Source organism: Sinohyriopsis cumingii, chromosome 15, assembly GCF_028554795.1.
Source record: "Sinohyriopsis cumingii isolate HCF-2022 chromosome 15, ASM2855479v2, whole genome shotgun sequence".
NCBI lineage: Eukaryota > Metazoa > Mollusca > Bivalvia > Unionida > Unionidae > Sinohyriopsis > Sinohyriopsis cumingii.
Window position 1 is genome coordinate 98,925,032 of NC_142975.1, and position 21,335 is coordinate 98,946,366.

The 21,335-nt window shown below is 36.5% G+C and overlaps 1 protein-coding gene across 1 annotated transcript in view; it reads right to left on the reverse strand.

Moving 5' to 3' along the window:
• LOC149782378 (cell adhesion molecule CEACAM5-like) overlaps positions 1-21,335 on the reverse strand; it is a 136,840-nt gene that overhangs the window by 82,306 nt on the left and 33,199 nt on the right. Inside the window, exons 5-6 of the mRNA XM_089935120.1 lie at positions 11,724-12,014; positions 8,727-9,062 (exon numbers count right to left, since the gene is read on the reverse strand). Of these exons, the coding sequence (XP_089791246.1) occupies positions 8,727-9,062; positions 11,724-12,014 (627 nt within the window). The remainder of the gene's footprint in view (positions 1-8,726; positions 9,063-11,723; positions 12,015-21,335) is intronic.

Below are 21,335 nucleotides of genomic sequence, written 5' to 3' on the forward strand. Positions count from 1 at the left end.
ACAATTGCAGTATACCCTCGTCGTATTTTGGTATTATGTCGTTTCATCAATTATGATACTGGACCAAGACATTCTTTGCCAGGATCAACCTGTAATAATTGTGGCCATCGTAATGGTCCTCGTTGATAAATTCGTTCAAACGCATCAGCTACTTCAGATGCTGTTTTAGTTGATAGCGGCTCTGCCCCTTTGTACCTACTTGCAACATCAACAACAGTCAACGCGTACTTGTATGCTTTTCTACGTACAGTATCATGTGGTAAAAACAGAATATCTGCTTGATGAACTTCATTAGGAACACTAACATCGAAATATGCGTACTGAATTCGTTTCGGTGGTGGTAGGTAAATTTGCCATATTGCTTGCCTGGATAACCACGCTTTAGCAGTAGAATGTTTAACCGCTGCTGCATCAGCAAGTTTACTAATTGCAGCTTTGCCTCTCCAGTATCCTCTTGGTGAATAATAAATTGATTCCATTATATATTACCAGACCCAAGCGCTAATTTACCTTTCATCGCGGATCTTACTAACCAATTAGCTAATTTTTCTTTGATATTTTTATTTTTTATAGAATCTAGCGCGTGAATTAATTTCACATCTGCAATATGCCTCTCTTGTAGACTTTTACTTTTATTAGCAACATCATGAGCGTGACAAGCTCGATCAATAGCGTTTATTGGTTCCTCGCCTAGTTTTGGTTGATCCTGATTATCAAACTTGATATCAAGTCTGGTACCAGGACCGCAGTAATTATATCCTGGTAGATGTTTTTCTCCTGGGTATTAGACCATGGAGCACCTGGAAACTTTGACATCAAATTAGCAATATCACCACCGCGCTTACTAGGTGAAAACGAAAATTTCTTTCTACCGCATACAGAACATTTTCCACCATACGCTATTTTTTTATTTTTTGTTCTAACCGTAGTTAAATCAGTAGTTGGAGTTTTAACTCTGCAGCGTAAACAATATAAATTCATGTTATAAAATATATGGATATAATTAATTTCTCAGCAACTCGGCGACGAGAGCCAGTTAAACACCACCCTGCGTTACCAAATTCCATCAGAATGATTATCATAGGACCATCTGGATCGGGTAAGAAGCAATTATTACTTAATTTGATAATGAGATGGTTGAAATGGGATAAATTATATCTGGTAGCACCATCCGTTGATGATCAGAGGTGTTATGAAGTAATAAAAGATTTTAACGAAAATGCAAGATTGATAAATGACGGTAAAAATATTATTGATTTTGTAACAGATATTGGTGAAGCACCGTCCGTAAATGTTTTAGACGGATTTATTGATAATTTAGTTGCATACGACGATGTGATGCTAGATAAACAAGCAAACCCAGCTAGAATATTTTCTTGCGGCAGACATAAAAATACAGATGTGATCTATGTTACTCAACGGTATACACAAATACCAAAAGTGATCAGAGACAATTGTAATATTTTAGTTGTTTCTAATGGCGTAGATGCACACACGATGAGAAATATTCATCAAACTTGGTGCAGCGGTGACATGGATATAATTAAATTTAAAAACTTCTTTTCATGAGCGCAATCTACTCCGTATGGATTTATAACAATAAATTTGCACGATCCTAGAACAAGATATCGTGTAGGTCTTGATAAAATATTAGGATAGCAGCAGAGAGGACGCCTACCAATGTTGGTCGTCAAAAAAAATGAACAAAAATAAATAAACACGTAGAATACTTTATTTTTCAGCTACTATTTCGAACTAAGGTTTTATTAATATAATCGGCCATTACAGAAATAAATAATCTCAAGGAAGCGTTTATTTGTAAAAACCTGGACCTTTCTACGAGATGATTTTTTCATGGACGTTTTATTTTTTTGTCGGAATTCTTGGGTCTGTTCGCCCTCTCTGCTGCTTTTTAAGTTTTTATTTATGTTTCCTATTCCTACTTTTTTAAAAATCTACTTTGCAGAGGCATCCCCTAATTTTAACATACTGAATTTATATGGAGAAAATGATCTCAATGTACATGAATCTCAAATTATGCGCACGCTTCAAAAATGTAACCCTCATATAAACCGCAATAACACTATGTAATTACTAAGCAACTAAGACCCCTGCCTAATCTTATTGAACAATACAACAGGGAGTTGGTACAGACCAGTAAATTCATATCCATTGTGTAAGAAATAAACCGATATATCCGTGAGACACTATGTGCCATAGAATATGCATAGTTAAATCAAGTGCATTTTAAACTGTCTTTATTTCCAACACTCCGGTAAAATGAAATCCACAAAGAATATGCACATCAACATATTAATCATTCTAAATTGTACACTGCTAAATATTATTTAAACTAACACATAACACAAATCACTATTGTCTCATAAATATTGCTTAAAAACCTAACAATCATGATTGTGTTTCTATCCAAGACCAAACTGTTTGTCATGAAAATATATTCAGAATCCTAATTGATAAAATAAAAGCTTTGTAGTTAGTTTTTCACATATATTATGTACACATTTATAAAGACTGCATGTGCTAGTATGGTAGACGATATTGATCACTCATTAGCAGATAATTAAATATTGGATGGAGATACTACAATATTGAATTCTTTTCGAAGCTATACATACCATTGATGGCTTAATATATTTGACTAGGCTGCACTTCCTGGTGGATGGACATGTATCATTTTCTGGTGGATGGACATATATCAAATAAACAAAATAGTCAAATAATGTGTATAGTTTGTCTTTTATCCTACCCAATACATTGGAATAAATTCATGACAGTATACTCATTACCTTCATGAAGATGGTCTACTTACCATACTTCTTGTGAAATATTGGGTTCAGAGCTATGCAAGTGACTTATTAATTGGGAACGGATTGCCTGTGCTATAAATAATCACATGGCATTAACATACTGTTATGTATACTTAGTTTGTGTTTGTCAGCTTTCAGGCATTACATAAAATTGTAATGGAACATTTTCTCTTGGTCTTAACCTTATCCAACATCAAGATCTGCGACCTCATCTCATATCACATACGCAGTCAAATCATATATATATATATGTGTGTGTGTGTGTGTGTGTATGTCGTGGTGCTGAAACTCCCTAATGTGATGCTATTTGCCATGTGAATAACCCAGCAACGTTACCCTAGACACTGTATGTGGTCATCGTCAACCACGACAGCTTTGACTTACTACCGCTATCTATGAAAGAGAGCAGCTGTTTTTCTTCAATGAGTGATGGTGTCATTGTCGACATCACAACTTACGTTTTGTGAGTTTCACTTTACCATCATCAACACCAGGTGAATACCAGATTGCTTAGTTGTCCGTAGCTTTTAGAACTAATACTATTGTGTGTTTAACATTGAAAATAAGCTTCCGGATATCTCTTCTGAATCCAAATAAGTGCGACAGTAGAATTGTTCATGAAAATTCTTCATTGCCATTTAACATTGGTCGGCGTACGCAAATCCCTGGTTAAAATTTTATTCACTGATGTGTCTTCAGCACCGTTCATCGTCACATTGCTGCTCTCGGAGTGATCATATGTATCTGTGTATATCATCACTAATGGACCCTCAGACCACAAATAATCATTATAATATCTTCCCAGACCCAATATCGTCCTGACAACGTCGGGACATGATTCAATATTCGTTCCATCAATGCTGTAGGTGGCATTGCTAAATAATGTCATAACACTGGCCAAATATGCATTGCATACTCATAAAATACTGTTTTGGTTAGACCATAGTATACTAAATTAGAACATTATTACTTTATTCAAAAGAAAAATATTTTAAAAAAATATCTTTTACAACTTTAGATAATACTTGTATAACGTTACTATGTTCATTGTCACATAAACTTTATTACCAATAATATTAGTCCTGAAGTTATTACATGAGTGTGTCAGTATTCACACAGTAAGTTTATTACAAAAGTTTGTCTATATTTGCAGCAAATGCTATGTTACATTTATCTTTTTTAAAAAGAAATCTGTTAAAGAATGCAATAGAAATTTCTATACAAATAATTGCATGTATTCATGTTTTTTACCAAACTGGACAAAACCTGCTGAAATAGATATGCCGGTCGTGCTCTTCCGCAACCTTGGATATTTCCTTTGCTTTCCTTTCTGTCACCACTGACGTTTTTGACTAAGTGTTCAGTTCTTTCTTACTTTCTCCAAAAGGGTTGTCTTTCATTTCATGCACCTCCTTGTATCGGCTGTAACTTGTGTTTCGGATATTAGATTTCATAATAACATTCTCTGTATAATTCTTCCTACCTCGATTCGCATAATTCAAATCTTTCTTAAAAAGATAAAAACTGCCAGTCCGTTTGCAAACAGTTTTCATATGAACCATCCAAGTTATTTCCGTCAACTTTCTGCTTGAGCTATTCCAATATCCACACATTTATTGAACCTTTATCCTAAAATTTTGCATTATTTTCTCTCTTAAAACTCAAGATGCAATGTTGGCAAGCATGCTTCTATATTTTGATTTCCATCAGTTTCCGGGATAGGAAGATGAATCGGATAAGTAGGAACTTTTGACCAGCCAGAATACTCTTTAAATTGATCTTGCACAAACTAATAAATGAAACAAATACTTTAATTTGAATATTATTGAATAATTCCAGACAACCAGACAGACTGTTTTTTTAAAAACCGGATTAGGGATGATATAAAAGCAGCCACATTGAGATTCCGATTTTTCTCATATGGAGAAAAGCGGAATTACGATTTAATACGGAGAATTATCATATCTGAATAATGCAACTGTCCAGGAAAAATATGACAGTACCGTGCAGGCAACAACATAAATTGACAATACTGCCTTTGACAAATAAGACCATCCCATTTTTATAGTATCATTATTGCATTAGGAATTATATTTTTAAGCTGAATTACTGAATCAACCTCTAACTTCACACTTCTTGTATTTTGTTTATTTTTAAAAAAACAAGTATCTGGTGGGAATTGCTTAACACCTCACTTGTTTTCATTATCTTGTTCATTGTGATACATATAGACATTAAACCTAAAGTTGCAATGAAATATGAGACAAAGGACAAATCACTTAAACTTGTGGCTGTGGATCATCTTGTCAAACAATCTTTCAGAAGCTTCAGTCATACATAACATTATCAAAAGCAAAGGAACAAATGTGAACGTGCTTAGTTTCACATGTGGCCAGCAGTAATGCTAAACATTACTTGGGAATGCAAGGTATGCTATGAGACCAATCTTAGAATTGTGATGACCACAATTTAGAATCATTTCCCGGCTGGCGACATCTTCCTCTGCATCCTATGCGTGACTAAGATTGCCAGATTAACTCTTTAAGATGATAAGAACGCTGCACAATGACTATGAAACAGTTACAACATTGCAACTCTTGTCCATCATGGGATCAAACTTTCTCTTATTACCTAATCACTTACTCGTGGAAAACATTATTAGAAGCGGGTGCTCTTTAATATAAATGATAATTATGCCCATGGTGTGCATGTCAGTCATGTCCAGCCACAAGTTAGGTAGACCTTTAGGGGTCAACAAATTAACAAGAAGGATGAAGTTTTCACATAAGTATGCAATTGATGCTCCATCATCATAAAACTTGTCTTTCGTACTGTACACATATAGATTCAAGATACCTTCCTCATAGCCACTGAATAAGTCAAATGAAAGTATCAGCAAGTTGTCATTGTCATTGTTGTTGTTTTTCTTGTGGGGCTTAATGCCATTATTCAGCACACAATTGCCTATAATGGCCGCCAATATAACTAGTGGAGGAAGAATCTGGGGAAAATTATCAAAAACCACCCACACACAGGAAAACTACTGGCAAACATTCTCAAGTACCCACAATGGCTGGGTCTGAGACCTGAATTCCCGCAGACAGAGGTGAGACAACAATAATCCACAATGATAAGCAATTAAGACCGTTTAGCCAACCAGGGCCTTCGTAGTCATGGTCAAATTCGTATATGTATCCAATGGCATACCCATCTTCTAGACAACTGGTGTCCCTGGCAAAAATTGTTGTTGCTCAACAGTAAAATACACCATAACATGGCAAACTTAAGTTTGCCTACTTCTGCATAACTCACTGGATAAGCAGATTATTGGTCTGTTTTTTTTTCTTTCTCAAACTGCTCACACCCTACATGTGCTTGCAGTGCATGTGACATGTTATGGCATATTGATCATATGGTTGGTAAACTTTGCCTATAGTGAGTGCAGTTTCATAATTTTGATATTATAACGTGAACATATCACTTCACCTGGTTGTGATTGGTCCAAAAAAGCCCATGAACGTATTTTGCAGTATTCTCTTTACTGATTGGCTACAGTTGTAGAAAACTTTTTTAACCCCATGTTCTGGAACGTTTTGCTGTCCATAAACATTTAGGCCGACATTTTCTTATTCAATTCACCAAAGGAATTCAATACAGAAATGGTCTCATCTGACTGAATACGGCTAATTTACCATTGCAGGGACTTGTTATATCATGTATACCATATCATAAAAGTAAAAATCGATAAAATACCAAAGCAAGAACAAGAACAAGGAGAAGAAAAACTAAGGGTATTGCTAAGTTCTTAGCAAATGTGTTAGTTGGTGTTGTAGGAGAGCAGTAAACCTGAAGTACGGAATCCACCATATACACAAGTGTGGCTTAATTGTTAACTTTCAGAAGTAAATAATCTCACCTCTGTTCAAAGAAGTATGTGGATACAAAACGGATATAAAGAAACTGATAGATATTTATGTAACCACTGCATATTTATGTGGTTAATATGCGATGCAATTCTGACTCAGAATGACATTTGTTTAACTTACATATTTTGTACTCTATCATTCAAAATCAAACTCTGGAAATATCATGTCAAAAATACATTACAGTAAATGTGGGAATTTCTGCATCTAGGAAACCTTCTCTTAAATGAATCTTGCAACAACATATTTGTTTGTTGTGAAAGTGACATGCTAGGTTATTCAGACATGGACTATCTACTGCATTATAACTGGTACCTCATCAAACAATGTGACATCACGAGCATTGGACATTCGGTGTTGAAAAATGATTTTGTCTGTGTAAAATGTTGTTTATTCTGATGTATGATTGTTCTTTGACTTATGTAATGCAAGAAAAGTATAATCTACTTTTAAACGTTATACTAGATCAACTTTGTTTGGGACTTTTTTACGCACAACACATGAAATGTCAGAATATACGATATTATTTGGATTTTTTTCTACTTATATTAATTTGCAATGAAATAAAAACTATGTGATAAATAAAAGTCTCAAATGGGTAATGATTTAATACTAAAGTCATGAAACTTTTTTAATAATGTCCAGCTTTTCCTTGCCTAGGCTCGTAAACGCTGCAATTATTCAACTAGTTTCATTCACTTTTAAATCATTACCCATTTGTCATCGTCTATATAATGCAGGGGCACCTGACTATGTAATTATTTGTTACTGATATTTAAGGTCAAGGTCTAGCCTTCTTTACCAACTTTTGAAAGTTCTGCAAACATTTAACCTACATCCTAGTGATTTTATTGTGTCTCGTGTGTTTATATGGTTGTTGTGATCATAATTATTGACTATCGGATGAAATCACTTTAGGGGGAATTTTTTTATTTTATTCAAGGTCATTCTGGTTTATACCTTAGTGATACATCAAGATTGTTTGCATATCAGCCTATTCAAGGCTATTAATACACAGGAACATTCAATATTGTAGTTCATTTGGAACAATGTAGTTTTGGATCTGCGTTAGAGCTTTTATGCCTATTAGGCATTTGATTCACAATACTATCAATTCCTTTCAACTGTTAATTTTATATTAGAAGGAATTTAATTATATGTTGAATTTATGAAGCTTATTGGCTTTGCTTTCTCGAGTCATAACAATTGTGATTATGACTATAAATGCCATTAATCCTCTAAATTTCCCCATGCATTTCTTGTAAATGAAACTTTTGTATTGCATTTCCCTTCAACAGTTCTGTTACCTCATTTTTAGGTCATTACTTGTCCTATTTAGCATCATACCCCCATCTCTTTCATTTTGTGGCACAAATCTTCATTTTTCCTTTCTTGTTCTTTACCTGCTGTTTTATGCTTTTTCTTACAGCATTTTAATCAGTTAGCCAGATGATCATGCTAAATTTAAAGTCGAAAGAGTGTAACCCAGGACAACAAATAGGGTGGGCAGCTACAGAGTGAGACTGCTCTGCTTCAGTGCCTCTTGGCTCTCTGCATGTCCTGTAAAAATAAGCATTGTTTAGGAAACTAAAATTTGTGCTGTCTTTGCCTTGACTCTCCTTGCTGTACAAAATTAGACTCCTTGTGGGTCAGAGTATCGCATGTCATTATTTAAGGACAGTCATATCTTACAACCGCTGGTATGTGCAGCACAGCCCCCAAACCAAATTTGTCCACTTTGAACCATTCATTAAGAAGAAGTAGTGATACATTACATTTGGGTGGCACATTCATTTTGACTTCACAGCAATCCCTAAAGTAGCTGAGCGGGAGTTTTGATTGGTATACAATGATCATCGTGCAATGTGACACTTACAAAATGAATAATTTAACACATATGTAGTGGACTTATTGACAAAATTATAAAATCAAAGGATATAACTCTATTAAATCCAAGTAAATACACTCTACTTACATGTGAGATACAGTTCCACTGAGGCATTTTGTGGAGATGTCCAAGTTCTATGTTCAGCCTGGCATACATATGTGACTCTGTCTTCAGATCGTGTTGCCATTATAATCACTATTGATGTTACATCATATGTGCCATCTGCATTATATTGTGAAGAATTACTCGCAGGGACCTCTGAACCAGTCACGCCACCACGTAACCATTTCACATAAGATTGTGGGTTACCTCCCCTGACCTGACAGACAAAGGTGATCTGACTGTTTTCTGTTACCCGTGATACCCTCCTCCCTGACCCAATGTCCTCTGTTGCGTTAGTAATTACTGGATTTTGGGGTGATACTAAAGGTAAAAATGCAAAGGTTTGTAAACCGTAAAGGCATACCAATTCATTGTTTGAAGATATAGTAGTAGAAGAAAGACATCAATGTGCATGGAATATTGATGACTTTAAAGGTTTATGCAACACTAATAATACTATACAGGTTTAACATTATGACATTAATGGGAATCCATACTCCTATTCTATGGCAATTATTAGAAAACAGTGTATATCTCACATGTATTTCCAGAACCCCAAGTAACACAAATGGTGTGGAAAGAGTAGAAAGGATTAAGAAACAAATCCACCACTATCTCCCTGCACGTGCTGATGAAGTTGCCATGGCAGCTCATGAAGAACTTCTCTGCACACCACGCTTTCTCGCATGGTCGTCAAGGATGATCATTGTTAAGTGACAATGGTTTCAATCAAATGGGAATGGTTTACTGTATATGAACCCCTACAAACATCCTCTATAGTGGTTCATGGAGAGAGAGAGAGAGAGAGAGAGAGAGAGAGAGAGAGAGAGAGAGAGAGAGAGAGAGAGAGGAACCAATTTGTTTATATTGTTACCACATGATTAAATGTGTCTTAGTTCATATGAAAATAATGTCATAAATATAATGTCAAATCAAATTTTACATTATACTGACATAGACGCAATGACTCAAAAACTGTACTAATACTTCAGTACTTTTTTATTGATGAGAGGCTGATTGACACCTTCTGAAACAAGTTTACGCTTTTACTGTATTCCAGTACATCAGAACAAAAATAAACACAGACTTAACAAGACTTTATTGAGTTTCTCTTTGACAGTGTAAAGTTATCCTACTGTTTAAACATGAAAGGTATCCTATGATATATGTACATTTAAATTCCCAATGACATCCGCTTCTGTTAAAATAAAACACAAAACAAAACAGAAAATACTTAAGTTACACTTAAACGATATCCGCATTTTCGTCCTTATCATGTAATGATCCAGTCCTGGAACTGAACATGCATGTACACAGCTATGAGCTTTAGTGTAATTCTAACTGTATTTATAATGTATGGTAATATACTGGTCATTTAATCAATGGGGTTATATTGTTCTTTTCAACTGTTTTTAAAAAATGTAATTGTTTTACTTATCACAAGTTTTGTTTTCTTCAAATAAACAGCCCGATAGAAAATTAAATGATATCTCCATAATAAAGACAGTTTGAGCTGATCTTTTGCAGACTTAAGGTACTGTACTTTTCAAATCAAATTATAGTTTCTTGATTAACCTCAAAGTTTGTTGAAATGGATTATAATGTCGAAAAATATCAATTCTTTTGTTCAACCAATTTAAGGCATTCTGCATGGTTGTGTCCACGTGTCCTAATATTTGATTATTCATATAAGGCAAAATATAAAAACATTACTATCATAATAAAAAAAGCCTAATCTGTCAGATGGGAAATGTTGAGTCAATAACCAAATCATAATATATATCTTATACATTTAACTATTTCAATGCGATTCCCCGCTTGAAAGTAATGGCGCATCTGGCTATATAGACAAACAAATGAAACAAGCAGACCAATTTCTTTCAAGATCATTTAGTGGATTTCTGTATTTGGTACAATGCATTCCAACTAAAATTGATTAAGTGGAAGACATGTGATTGATGCCCCATCTCCATCTCTCTCTCTTTCTCTCTATCTCTAAAGTGATGGATCTTAAATTTATATTTCTCTGACGGCCTACCTTTCCTCGAAACGGCACCAAAGCAAAAGTATACTGTATTTATCCATTTAATCATATCGTGCATAATACCCAATACGAGTCTCCAAGAGAAAAAAGGACAGTCAAATTTCATGTGACTGTATATTTCTGTTTGTTCATTTCTGGTTTTAATTTAGTGGGAGGGAGCAAATCATTAGAAACCTATCCCCACTTCTTATCATGGTATATTGATGAAGGTACATTCATGAACTCAATAACATATCTGGGGGAAAGGAACAAGATACATGTAAATGTAGGTCAGTCTCAGATATATATGTATGTGTGCATAAAGTATAGAGATACAAATATCAGTATTTCCATGGGTGGCCGACATTGACTGGCTGTTCAAAAATCAATCAGAAATGCCATTCAACCGCTCCATGGTCGAGAAGCCATAGATGTCCCGGTCAATGCATGGTGGTGAATTTTAGTATATTATTGCTCCATTAAGGAGCGTCATTGCAGGGCAAACGTTGTATGATTAAGAACGCAACTGCAATGTGGGGTGTTCTGGAAATGCATGTCAGCTTTACTGCAAGTGGTTATTTTAAGAAAATAGCTCTTTCTGAAAAAAAGATGCATTAACATGGCACAATAAGTCATAGTTGTGTCGATTCAGTCAGAAAAAGGCCATAGTTCAATCATGTATTGACTTTAATGCTTCTCTGTGTTATCTATGAATATTTACAGTAATATGATATTGAGTACAATGAAATCCGGACAAACAGTATGTTTAAAAGTCACTTGTGCATTCTTCTATGTACATGTTATATGGGTTGCTTCAAAGTATTTATAAATAGGGTGGCATATGTGTATGTTTTAAATGCGCTTATCTTTTACATATGTGCATATTATAGATTCAGAAAGTGAGATACGGATTGATGGATGGATGGATGAACAAGAGAGTATAAACATAAAACTCTTACCCAAGACTGCGAGCTGGACATAATTTATAGGACCTCCAATATTACATTTATACAGATTGTCATCTGACCTCCGAGTGTTGTTAATGATCAGAGTTCCAGTTGTTGGTTGCACCGCCAGGCGGGAAACAAACTCAGCTGGTAGTCCATTGATATTAAGTGTAGTCGTCCCTCTAATGTTATATGCAGTTTCGCTATGTGGTCCACTCCAAGATAGGCCTTTTATCACGGACGTCAGAGGACATGTAAGCACAGACTGGGTGCCCTCAGTCACATACACTGTCGTATTGGGGTCTGACAAAGAGGTGAAAATGTATCATAACAAAACATTTATTAGAATGAAGACCATCATAAATATTACAATACCTGATACTTTTATTTCATGGGGTGGCTCACAAGTTTAGTACATGCACCATGTTTTTCGGAATAAAACATTGGACATGCAATCCATCAACACATAATTAAATATAATAACCCAACGTTTTGGCCCTCGTGATTTTTGAGGTTTTTAGGTGTATGTTTAGGGCTAAGACTGCGAATGAAAGGCATGTATTACTGGATTACCTTTTAATATATATATATATATATATATATATATATATATATATATATATATATATATATATATATATATATATATATATATATATATATATATATATATATATATATATATATATATATATATATATATATATATATACCATAGTTAATCTGGTTCCCTGCTTTTGTATGCTCCCTGTATTGCATTCTGCTATACGAGGTAAGTGAACGCCGATGCCATAGTGCCATGTGATCAAAACAAATGTCAGCATGTGGAGAGATCGAGTTAATCTAACTGTGACACATTTATTCCTTTAATAATCTGTTTATTAGTGACACAATGTGAACTTTACTAATGCTTTTGATTTGAACTATCCTTGTACCTCGTGCAAGCGCCTTTGGACGCCTCTACCCGATTTCCATACAAGTGCCTTTTGGACGCAACTACCGGATTCACATACAAGCGCCTTTTGATGCATGATGTAAATATCAGCCATTTTAAGCAGGTTTTCGTAGGCCACCTTCGGTGAAAACCATATATTAGATACTAGATTTATTTTTGTCAATGACCATTACGTCAGATCACGTGGTCAGTGTTTAAGCTCTGGTTAAAATCTGCTATTTAAAGTAATTTGGTCGTTTTATCCACTCTTCAAAATGGAGGTCGCGGATTTCGTTCAGTACTTACGAAGTTTTCAAGATTAGAATCACAACTATGAAAGCTTTAATAACTTAGATAAAAGTTTTAATATTGGTGTAGGCAGCAATTACTTTTTCTAAATTATCAAAATTCAGATGAATTAATGAAATAGACGAGGACAAATTGTTTTTGAAAATTTCGAGTATGAGAAATAGCAGCTGCGATTGGTCACGTGGCTTCACTAACTTGACGGTGAACGAGTTCTCTCAAAATTTTAAAGCACATAGAAAATCATTATGTAACAAATAATTATACAGCTATAATGATCGGATTTTACTCTTCTAAATGTCCATATATAATAGATGTGTACCAAAAATGTAAAATGGTTAAATTGCTGTTAAACGTAGCATACACTACATTGCTTAAGAGTTAACAGACAGGACTATGTGTATGGAGTCGATTAGGTAACATGAGCAGCAGGGAAGTTGTACAGACCATCCTGAACAGACAAAATAAACCTTCCTACGCGAACTTTCTCCGTAGAAGCCTCGGAGTTCACTTTTACGGCCTTCTACGGAAGCTAATTTTCGTGAATTTCAGACCGGATGCATCGGTTGGTCGCGCCGGTGTGTTAGTAAATATAGCGTTCGAGACAGGAAAAAAGAAAATTAAGAAGAATTCTTCGGGATAAGATTTTTGTGTTAATTTTTTTGTTGTCTTAGGGGCTGCTTTTTCATGAATAAATTTGATCGAGACCAATTCGATACCTACTGCGTGGATCGTGAAGATTGATCGTGATGAAACCGTGCGGCGTTGCCTGAGCGCGGCTAAACAAATTTTTAAACTTATTTATGTCCATGTCGCCGTTGCACCAGGTCTGATGAATATTTCTCAGCGTGTGCGTGTCTACGCCATTGAACACCGATAAAATATTGCAATTGTCCCTGATCACCTTCGGAATCTGCGTATATCTCTGCGTCACGTAGATCACATCGGTGTTTTTGTGTCTGCCACGCGAGAATATCCTAGCCGGGTTGGTTTGCTTGTCCAGCATAACATCATCGAATACAACAAGATTATTAACATCGCCGTCTAAATTTTCCACGGATGGAGCTTCATTGATATCTGTGATGAATTCGATTGTGCCTTCGTCGGTATTGTCGCTAAATTCCTTTAGCACCTGATAACAACGTTGATCGTCCACGGATGGTGCAACCAAATACAATTTGTCCCATTTTAGCCATCGCATGATCAAATTTAGCAACAACTGCGTCTTTCTAGATCCTGATGGACCAATGATTATCATCCTAATCGAATTCGGTAATACCGCGTTGTGTTTTATTTGCTCGCGTCGCTTCGTGGCTGAAAAATCAATTACATTCATGTTACTAGAATACATGGATCTATATTGTGTTAAGTGCCGCAAGCACACAGCTACGATAAATCCAACCGAAATTGTCACACGCAACAACAGGAACGCAATTGCAGGAGAATGCGAAGTTTGCAAGACACGCATGTTCAGATTTGTAAAAAAAAATAGAAGAACCGGAGGAGATATCGCAGCCTCCTTGACAAATCTACCTGGGACCCCCTGGGCAAAATATGCCGGAGAGAAGCATCTGCCAGGGTATAATTATTGTGGACCCGGAACGAGGCTCGATATCAGACTCGACGATAATGACCAACCAAAGCAAGGTGAAGATCCGGTAAACGCCATCGATAGAGCTTGTTACTATCACGATCTTGCGTATCGCAGCGGGGATTTACAACAAAGACACCTCGCTGATATCAGGCTAATTCACGCACTAGACGCGATTCCTAATAAAAATTTCAAAGAGAAATTGGCAACTTGGCTGGTAAAAGGCGCGATGAAAGGTAAATTAGTACTCGGTGCTGGTAGATAATATGGAGCAGATATATTATTCTCCGCGAGGATTCTGGCGAGGAAAATCAGCGATCGCCAAACTCGCCAAAGCCGCCAAAGTAAAACAATCCGTCGCTGAATCGTGGCTATCGAAACAGGCAATTTGGCAAATATATCTTCCCCCGCCTAAGAAAATACCGTACGCAAGTTTCACTGTCAGTGTCCCTAATGAGGTCCATCAAGCGGATCTTATGTTTCTTCCTTACGATACCGTCGACGGAGTCACATACAAATATGTTTTGACAGTCGTTGATATCGCAAGCAGGTATAAAGAAGCCGAGCCGTTATCGAATAAAACAGTAACGGAAATTGCTAAGGCATTTATTCTCGATCCCCGTTGACATGGCCAAATCTTCTTCAAGTTGATCCAGGTCGAAAATTTCTTGGTGCGGTTACTTCATTGATGAAAAAAAATAATGTGAAAATCCGTCGCGGTATTGTAGGTGTTCATCACAATCAAGCTATCGTCGAAAGATTCAACAAAACGCTCGCAGAAAGATTATTCGGATACCAATACGCGCGTGAGTTTATTCAAGATAATCGATCTCACGATTGGGTATCAAGATTGCCTCAGGTAATTAACGCGCTAAATAACGAGACAACTCGAACAATAGCAATGAAACCAGCAATTGCAATCACAAAATCGAATATACCCCTAAAGCGAGATTCAACAATTCAGCCTGTGCTAGGTAGTGTCACGGTCAGATATTTATATAAGCAAGGCGAGGCTGAAGGAGGCAGAAAAAGAGCAACCGACCCAACCTGGAGCGTTACAACACATAAAATATCAGCCGTAACAAGATCGTCAGGAAGACCAGCTATTTATATCCTAGATTCGTTAGCGCCTCAACGCGGATTTACCAAAGAAGAATTACAAATAGTATCAGAAGATACTCAACTACCGCCAGCGTCACTGATGTAGTTTACTCGAATTCTACGTAGCTGAGATAATTTTCTTACTCTCGACACGGCCAAATATACCAAATTTGACCAAGAAATTCTATCATCGACGATCCAAACTTGTCCATCTACGGTCAATCCCTGCGATGAGTGTATCGTTGTTGCGTAGCCTAATTTCCACGGTGATTTTTCTGCATTTATCGCGTCATTAGCGAGATTAATATCAACGAAGATAATATCATTCAAGACCAAAATCTTTTCCTCTCCGCATGGTAAAATAATACTAATATTTTGTTTTCTAGTATTGGCGGGCCTATAACATAATGGTACCTGCAGCGTTGGAAATTTCTCGCACTGCAGCTTGAATAACATTTCCTGAATAATATCACGAATAATTTTCCTACTAGCAACGATCAAATGATCGGGACGCCACAAATTTAGAAAATCGTTCATCGGAGTCTCGTCGATTATTCTTCTCATTACGTCACACTGAATCTTATTCGGCTGTAATCGAATCAATTTCTTAAATTCGGTCAACAAAATATCCGTCGATCTATAATCAGCGTCGATTTCCTCATAATAATCAACGAAGTTTCTGAGCCATTCGTGAGGCGATTCACCATCGATAGGATCAGGCTGGCCGTGATCTCCGCACATTATCACAGCGGTATTTTTCCCTTCCAACCAAGCTAGAAACGATTTTAAAATATCTAAATTCACCGTGCAAATTTCATCAAATATAATGATATTGTTGATATATTTGTTTCCCATGCGTGCCGAATCCCATGATCCACCGCTGTACTTGAAATAACTGTGATACGTGCAAGAATTAACGCCGCGCTGCTTTATTTCTCGCGCTAATCTATGTGTCGGAGTCAACACAATCATATCGGAATTTACAAATAAATTTATTGCTCGCGTTGTTTTACCGCTACCGCTAGGTCCATTTAGGTAGACGAATTTACTGCGTGAAATTGGGTCAAATGCAGATGCGGCTGCCGAAGATTCTTCAAATTTACCTTGATGAAATTCATCGCAATCTTCAACATCGGCGTCTTCGCAATAATCTAGAATATCCTCGTTTTTTATCCTCCAAGTTCCCCATGAACTACCATCGGTGATTAAATTTTCCAGCCTGTATTGATATTTTTTATCGATATAAAACGAATCCGTTGCGACTCTTACCGCGATATCAGAAAATTTATTTATCATCGATAGCAAATTTATACTAACATAAGCGAGCATCGACGACCGTAAATGCGTATACTGTGCTGATTCTCCGTCAAGGTAGCTAATTACGGTACCTAACTTTGCTCCATCAATTATAATATTCTCTCTGTTGCAGAATATTCCTCGTGATACCGTATCGGCGATTATAAAATCCATCTCCGCATCGTTGATAAACAACCTAGCGTGTCGATGTTTGTGATCAACGGATCCATCCTGAGTAAATTTGCCAATTATTTTTCTTCCTATATCTTTCGCGTTGTCACAATCTGTCGGTAGCCACACCTTAGTTTGTTTCCTATACGATATAATCGCCTCGCTCACTGTCAACGACACTAACATCGATGAATCTAGCATATATCTCAATAACACCGTAGGAACCCAACGGCGCTGAGAAAAATGCCTTCCGAACCAAATATAGCAAATTTTATGTAAATTTTCAGCAAACTCGAACGAAGTAACACAAGCGAATCCGGTCATGGCAAAATCAGGCAACGGCCCGTTAATCGCTACTCTTGTCATCCCGCTGGTAGGATGGCCGAATTTAGCAAAATAATCTGCACAATCGCCATATCCAAGGAAACTTCCAGGATAACACGCGCTCATGTCAACGGAGATCATATTTTCGAAATAGTACTTGGTATTCCACAATCCACCATGGCCGTATTCGATACAACTAAGTTGAATATCAGTTAGAAATTCGTTCCTCGTAGGTTTCCACGAGTTTCTCTCTCTAGCGGCGTGAGCGGCCACAGATGGAACTGTAAAGCAATTCGTTAGTAGCTGATCGGGATTCGACGAATATTTTACCGCAAGTTTTCTCATCGACTCGTGTAATATTTCCCCCCGGTAAATATCGCCGCATGGCAAAATAAATTGATCGTATTTTTCTTCGCTCGAGAATAACCATATCGATATCGGATCAGATACGCTTAATTTTTTGATAAATCTAAACATGGCATCGGAATTATCTTTCGAAGAAAATTCCGTAGAATTTTCCGCCGTGGAAAATTCCACGGGATAAAATTTGACAATACGATCCCGCGGAAATATCATCACCGACTGCGACCACGCGTGGGAGTTGTGATCGACAATCTCGATTGGCGCTCCTCGAGATTTATACGGCGACGAGTATAATATTTCTCCCGATAACGTTTTCACCGTAATAGGAAATTTAAGTTTTTTGCTCAACGCAGCTACGTCATCCACCGATGCACCATTAGCGACAGTCTTCGCCCACGCATTAATTTTATTCAACCTCAACTGGGTCAGACCAGATCCACGTCGGGCGTTTTTCATGTGCTCGATAACACGCTCGGCCACGCAATTTATCATCGGTGATTCTTTCATCGCAGGTAGATTTTTCACATCCGGATTATTATTTAGCCGATAAATTCCATAAACAACTGCACTAGATGGATATGCCCTAGCGTAATAGGGGCCATCGATCCCCAGTAACAATCCGTGCTTAGAGTTTTTGTCGAGAACAACATTTTTCTTACCGCCACGCACTGGATCTCGTTTATCGCGAATAATCCAAGTATCGTCTGGCATTTGTGCGATAAATTTTATTCCAAAGATAAATCGCTCTTCGGAGTGTTCGGTTTTTATATGCTCGATTATTTTCTTGGCTCGCTCCAGATTCATCGTAGCATCGACAGAGTTCGTTTTCCAAGTCGACCAAGTGTGAATCGCTCCGTCATCGAAAAACTCTCTCTTGGCCCGATCAACTTCAGGTATAGTATATTCAGCCTCATCAAGATCAAATGCATCCATGGTTATATTTTAGACATATGTTTAAATTATAATAATGCATTGCAAGTGGATATTAATCGGTTCAACAAAATTTTGTGATAAATCCTGCAGAGGCGATTATTGCGGCGCTCACATACATGCGATTCGACGCGGCAGTAAAGGACCACAACGTTGCTTAGTTTGTCAAGTTGGCACGCGAGGAAAAACTCGGTTGTGTTTAGCCTGCGGAGGAAAAAATTATCGAGAATTACGGCGATATTATGAAAAAAGATCCTCGTCGGTGATAACCTGCGAAGAAGATTATATTAATCGATTCAAGGCAAATAACGATTTAGACAAATAGATTATCATATATGGATCTGAAATCAACGATTCCAAAATCAACAATTACATGCGAGTTTAAATCTCATCCAACGATCACTGGATACGAGGCATCATCGGATGGTGTTGTCAGACATATCAGAACGAGGAAAAATGTTGGCAGTTTTAATAAATTTGGCTATCTCAGATTTACCGTCAATGTGAGTAAAAGAAGATGGACGAATTATCTCAGTCATAGGTTTGTATTTGAGTGTTTTCACGGACCAATAGAAATCGGTCTCGTTATCGATCATATTGACGGAAATAAAGCTAATAATAAATTATTCAATCTTCGCGCGGTAACTCAAAGTGAAAATTCCAAATTTGGTAACGGCGGCGGACGATCAGCCAAGGCGGTCAAATCGATAAATCTAGAAACAAACAAGGAACTTGTATTTGAATCGATGAACGCCGCTGCAAAACATTTCGGTATTCATCCGAATTCCGTGCGACTTACGGCAGAAAAAATTCAATGAATTTAGCGCGTGGATCAAATTTTCTTATATTCAGATAATTTCAGACTCAGAAAGTGAAGTCGAAGATTTTTGAAAATTAATTGAATATTACAAAATTTATATAATGAACGAAGAAAACGTAAATAACATCATCGAGGCCATCGAGGATTTAAAAAAGAAAAATGTAAATTTATCCTCAGATTTGGACACAGGTAAAATCCGGTCCGAATTTGAGACGATTGTCCAGGGAAAGCTCGAATACAGGTACACGCTACCGTCAGAATATAAATTCATAAAGAAAATCCAGATTGCGATGTATCAATCACTTGCGACTGTCAGCGATGATCAAATCGAGGATTTTGTTAAATTATCGACGCTGGTAGAAAAAGTTAGATCGAGTTTGTCCGACGAGTATGAGTCAAGAAAAATTACAAGCTCGCGCGTCAGACAGCTAAAAAAGCTAGTCGATGAAAGCAGAATCGAAGATTCTTGAATTAGCGTCAAAGATTCTTAAGATTCTCAAAATTAGCGTCAAAGATTCTGAAGATTTTATCACAAAAAAAACCAAAAATTTCTGATTTTTATTATTTTTTTTAATATTTTACTGAACTTGCACATTTTTCTTATTTCTGACTACCATTTACCCCAGCAGATTTGCTAAATTATATAAATTACTCAATTTGACGGGTATTTACCCCAGCAGATTCACGAAATTATATAAATTACTCGATTTGACGGGTATTTACCCCATCAAAAACATAAAATTACACAAATTTCTTAATTTCTCTGATTTTTATTAATTTTTTTTATTATTTACCGAAATAATTTATTTATTGAAATTGTGCAATTTTCTTAATTTTGACGGGTATTTACCCCATCAAAAACATAAAATTATATAAATTACTCAATTTGACGGGTAAATACCCCAGCAGATTTACGAAATTATATAAACTGCACAATTTGACGGGTATTTACCCCATCAAAATTAAAAAAATCTACTAATTTTGAAAATTTACTTGGGTTTTATTATTTTTTTTGGCCATTTTTCTTTGGCGGAAAGATCAAAAATCTTAGATTATTTCACGATCTCACCAGCAAATTGATACTCAGCGTTTCTCCGCGTATATCAAGCAAATTTCCATTCTGGTCCGTCAGTTTGAAATTTATCTTCGATAATAATCGATTGTGACATCGCAGATAAAACGGATTTACTGGCTCTTTTATTATAAAAAAACCCGGAGATGCGCTAGGTGAAAACGAATATAAGATAAATCCCTGCTGTGCCTGCTCTGACACAGACGAATCCACGTTGTAGCTACCTTCAACGACATCCGCGTGAAGATAAATCGCGATAACTTCCGTTATGTTAACGATACCTGGCGAGATATGCCGCCCTTGCCCGGCAGGATCATTATTGTGTTTGAGAATCGATTCTGATTGTATTTTTTTAGTCCACGCGGCATGTCATTTCGGAAATAAATCATCGATGGTATCAGTGACGGATTTTCTCATTTCATCAATATCATAATCAGGAAATTTGAAATTTGGTAGCGTTTCCTCGGTTAATCCGAATACTGTCATGAATTTTTGTTTTTTTCCTGAATTTCTGATCAACTCGAATTTGCTAATAGGAAGAACATAATCGGCAATTGATATATCGTCGATTATCGCCCGAATGAACATACCATGATAATATTCAACATCATTCGCGAGTTGATTTAAAATCTTCACGCGTTCGATAATTTCGCTACATGAACCTGATTTATTTAAGATGCATTCATGAAAGGATTCCCGCAATAAATTTAATTGTA